This window comes from Electrona antarctica (genome assembly GCF_951216825.1).
Source record: "Electrona antarctica genome assembly, chromosome: 14".
Classification (NCBI taxonomy): domain Eukaryota; kingdom Metazoa; phylum Chordata; class Actinopteri; order Myctophiformes; family Myctophidae; genus Electrona; species Electrona antarctica.
The window spans coordinates 47,830,177-47,833,811 of NC_136795.1; the positions used below are offsets into that span (position 1 = coordinate 47,830,177).

General features: G+C 47.8%; 1 protein-coding gene across 1 annotated transcript; it reads left to right on the forward strand.

Annotated features, from left to right (window-relative positions):
• Nucleotides 1–304: 304 nt before the first annotated feature.
• LOC306937271 (uncharacterized protein) lies at nt 305–3,217 on the forward strand (the record flags this gene model as incomplete). Its single annotated transcript, XM_079520937.1, has 3 exons — nt 305–434; nt 1,136–1,274; nt 3,079–3,217. Exons 1-3 carry the CDS (start codon nt 383–385, stop codon nt 3,215–3,217), a joined length of 330 nt encoding a protein of 109 aa, XP_079377063.1. The 5' UTR covers nt 305–382.
• Between the last annotated feature and the right edge of the window lie 418 nt (nt 3,218–3,635).

Here is a 3,635-nt window from a genome sequence, read left to right on the forward strand (position 1 = left end):
ATGCTTACTTTAAAAAGACTAAAATAGCTAAAATACAACAATTCATGGTCATAAGTTCATAAAGCATAATTCATAATAATGTCATGATACAATAATAAATATGTGGTTCATAATTGATTTCATATGAGGTTAAAAATGTAAACATGATGTGATGATAACTTTCTGAGGCAGAACCAAGTTCCCTGTCTGTCAGTAGCAACACTGGACCATGATTGATTGACTGATTGATGCATGATTGCCTGGCATTGCACACAGGTGGTACAAACATTTCTCTCACTCATTCAGACTCTGGTCTGCACAAGGAAGCACACTCGCAGCAGAGTAGTGTGTTTGAACTGTTTAAAGTTATTAAACACGGTCAAAAGGACATTCAAAGGACTGTATGAAACTCAAGAAGCATCAAGAACCTCTTTACACAACAAGCGGCCAACGAGGTATTATTATTTGAGAGTTATCTTTGTTGTGTTGTATTGTGGTGTTTTGACGGACACGTTCACCTGCGCATCGCGCAAATCTACATGTTTTGTATTTCTTTGTTTGATCAATGACAATATTATGTATTGCGACGTAATTTGTTGATTGTTTATGTGTTTATTATTTTGTGTGAACATAGTTCTCACGGCATGGAACAGCAGAGGGATGAGAAGAATGCCCAATAAATGCCCGTTTATAAAGAACCGACCTGTGTCGTCAATGTTGTGAGAAGAGCTACATCCTACGTGTGTGTTTCGTGTCGTGTCATTCATCATCACTTTGTTTACTTTACTTTATCACAGCTAACAGTCACATCAAGGTCTGTGAAATAGTTAGTAATGAATCAATAGCTGACTGTCGCGATTTTGGCTTTTATGGTGAATGTTTTACAACTATATGAACTTCAACTTTGGCCAGTAGTTGTACAAAGCCATGGGTCTGAATGTAAACAAAGTATATGCTGCTTTATAAGACAACGTTTTATTTTTATATTGAGTGGTGGTGTGATTTGCATGTTATGTAATGAGTCCGAGTTTGTATTGTGCTAAACCAGTCACCAGTAGCATGGATAAGAAGCTAACTATGCTAATCAGAATTAGCATTAAGCTAACTGCATCCACTATAATGTTACACATTATATTAATGTGCTCTGTGTGTTCAGCCATGGCCAGGACGTCGAGGCACGACCGAGAGATGGCGCTGGACGCCAAGAGACGTCTGTGTGTGAGTTCAGATCCCGTGGAGAGGCTGAGGCTGCAGTGCCTGGCCCGAGGGTCGTCTGGCATCAATGGCCTGGGCAGGTGAGTGTGTGCGCGTGCGTGTGTGTGTGCGCGCGTGCCTTCCTCAGGCACAGCAGAGGCGTACATACAGACTGTTGGACTGTGAGGTGACGTGGCAGCCCTCCTCCTCGCCATCACCCAGGAAGCCTTGGAGGTGTCGGCCGGTGTTGCTGGGCTCTATAACATATGAAAATCAGACCGGAAGGCCTTACCGTTGTGGCGTTCTACAGAAGCAAAGGTTTTAAATAGCAGATCTACAAGCTCGTAGCGCGCCACTCGGTGTAGTGGAACGTTCGCGTGTGCCATGTCGACTAGAAAGGTCGCCCGAGGACGTACTACAGTTCCACGTGTGCGTCTCTGGGAGCTCTATAACATATCCGATAATCAGACCGGAAGGCCTTACCGTTGTGGCGTTCTACAGAAGCAAAGGTTTTAAATAGCAGATCTACAAGCTCGTAGCGCGCCACTCGGTGTAGTGGAACGTTCGTGCGCGCCATGTCGACTAGAAAGGTCGCCCGAGGACGTACTACAGTTCCACGCGTGCGTCTCTGGGAGCTCTATAACATATCCGATAATCAGACCGGAAGGCCTTACCGTTGTGGCGTTCTACAGAAGCAAAGGTTTTAAATAGCAGATCTACAAGCTCGTAGCGCGCCACTCGGTGTAGTGGAACGTTCGCGCGCGCCATGTCGACTAGAAAGGTCGCCCGAGGACGTACTACAGTTCCACGCGTGCGTCTCTGGGAGCTCTATAACATATCCGATAATCAGACCGGAAGGCCTTACCGTTGTGGCGTTCTACAGAAGCAAAGGTTTTAAAGTAGCAGATCTACAAGCTCGTAGCGCGCCACTCGGTGTAGTGGAACGTTCGCGCGTGCCATGTCGACTAGAAAGGTCGCCCGAGGACGTACTACAGTTCCACGTGTGCGTCTCTGGGAGCTCTATAACATATCCGATAATCAGACCGGAAGGCCTTACCGTTGTGGCGTTCTACAGAAGCAAAGGTTTTAAATAGCAGATCTACAAGCTCGTAGCGCGCCACTCGGTGTAGTGGAACGTTCGTGCGCGCCATGTCGACTAGAAAGGTCGCCCGAGGACGTACTACAGTTCCACGCGTGCGTCTCTGGGAGCTCTATAACATATCCGATAATCAGACCGGAAGGCCTTACCGTTGTGGCGTTCTACAGAAGCAAAGGTTTTAAATAGCAGATCTACAAGCTCGTAGCGCGCCACTCGGTGTAGTGGAACGTTCGCGCGCGCCATGTCGACTAGAAAGGTCGCCCGAGGACGTACTACAGTTCCACGCGTGCGTCTCTGGGAGCTCTATAACATATCCGATAATCAGACCGGAAGGCCTTACCGTTGTGGCGTTCTACAGAAGCAAAGGTTTTAAAGTAGCAGATCTACAAGCTCGTAGCGCGCCACTCGGTGTAGTGGAACGTTCGTGCGCCATGTCGACTAGAAAGGTCGCCCGAGGACGTACTACAGTTCCACGCGTGCGTCTCGTGGAGCTCTATAACATATCCGATAATCAGACCGGAAGGCCTTACCGTTGTGGCGTTCTACAGAAGCAAAGGTTTTAAATAGCAGATCTACAAGCTCGTAGCGCGCCACTCGGTGTAGTGGAACGTTCGCGCGCGCCATGTCAACTAGAAAGGTCGCCCGAGGACGTACTACAGTTCCACGCGTGCGTCTCGTGGAGCTCTATAACATATCCGAAAAGCAGACCGGAGGGCCTTACCGTTGTGGCGTTCTAAAGAAGCAAAGGTTTTTACGTTCGCGTGCGCCTTGTCTGTGTATAGAATTGACGCCGTGTGCGTTTGTAGTCCACAGCTCAGTACGGCAGTAAGGACGAGATCCTCCTCACGCTGGAAAAACACGGCGGAATATGTGACTGCCAAACATCCAGGTATGTTACCCTACCCCTACCGCGTCTTTCAGGGGCGGCTGTGGCTCAGGAGGTAGAGCAGGTCGTCCAATGATCCCTGGGTCGGCGCTTCGAATCCCGGCTCCTCCTGTCCACATGTCGAAGTGTCCATGGGCAAGACACTGAACCCCACATTGCCTCCAATGAGTCGGTCGGTGTAAGCTTGCCACCATTGGTGTGTGAATGTGGGAAGTGAGGACGCTGGCGTCGACTGTTCGCCGCTTCACCTCCCAATGTATGAATGAATGAACCATTGTAAAGCGCTTTGAGCACTTGGAAAAGCGCTATAAAAATGCAATTCATTATAAATTCATTATTATATTATTTAGACCCGAGGACGATTCTACAAATGCCTTCTAAAACCTGAAGGTTTTCTGAAAAACCCCACGTTCTCAAACATTTTCATCAAGGACCCCCAGAATTATATGTATTTGGCCACGGACCCCAATCTGAAAA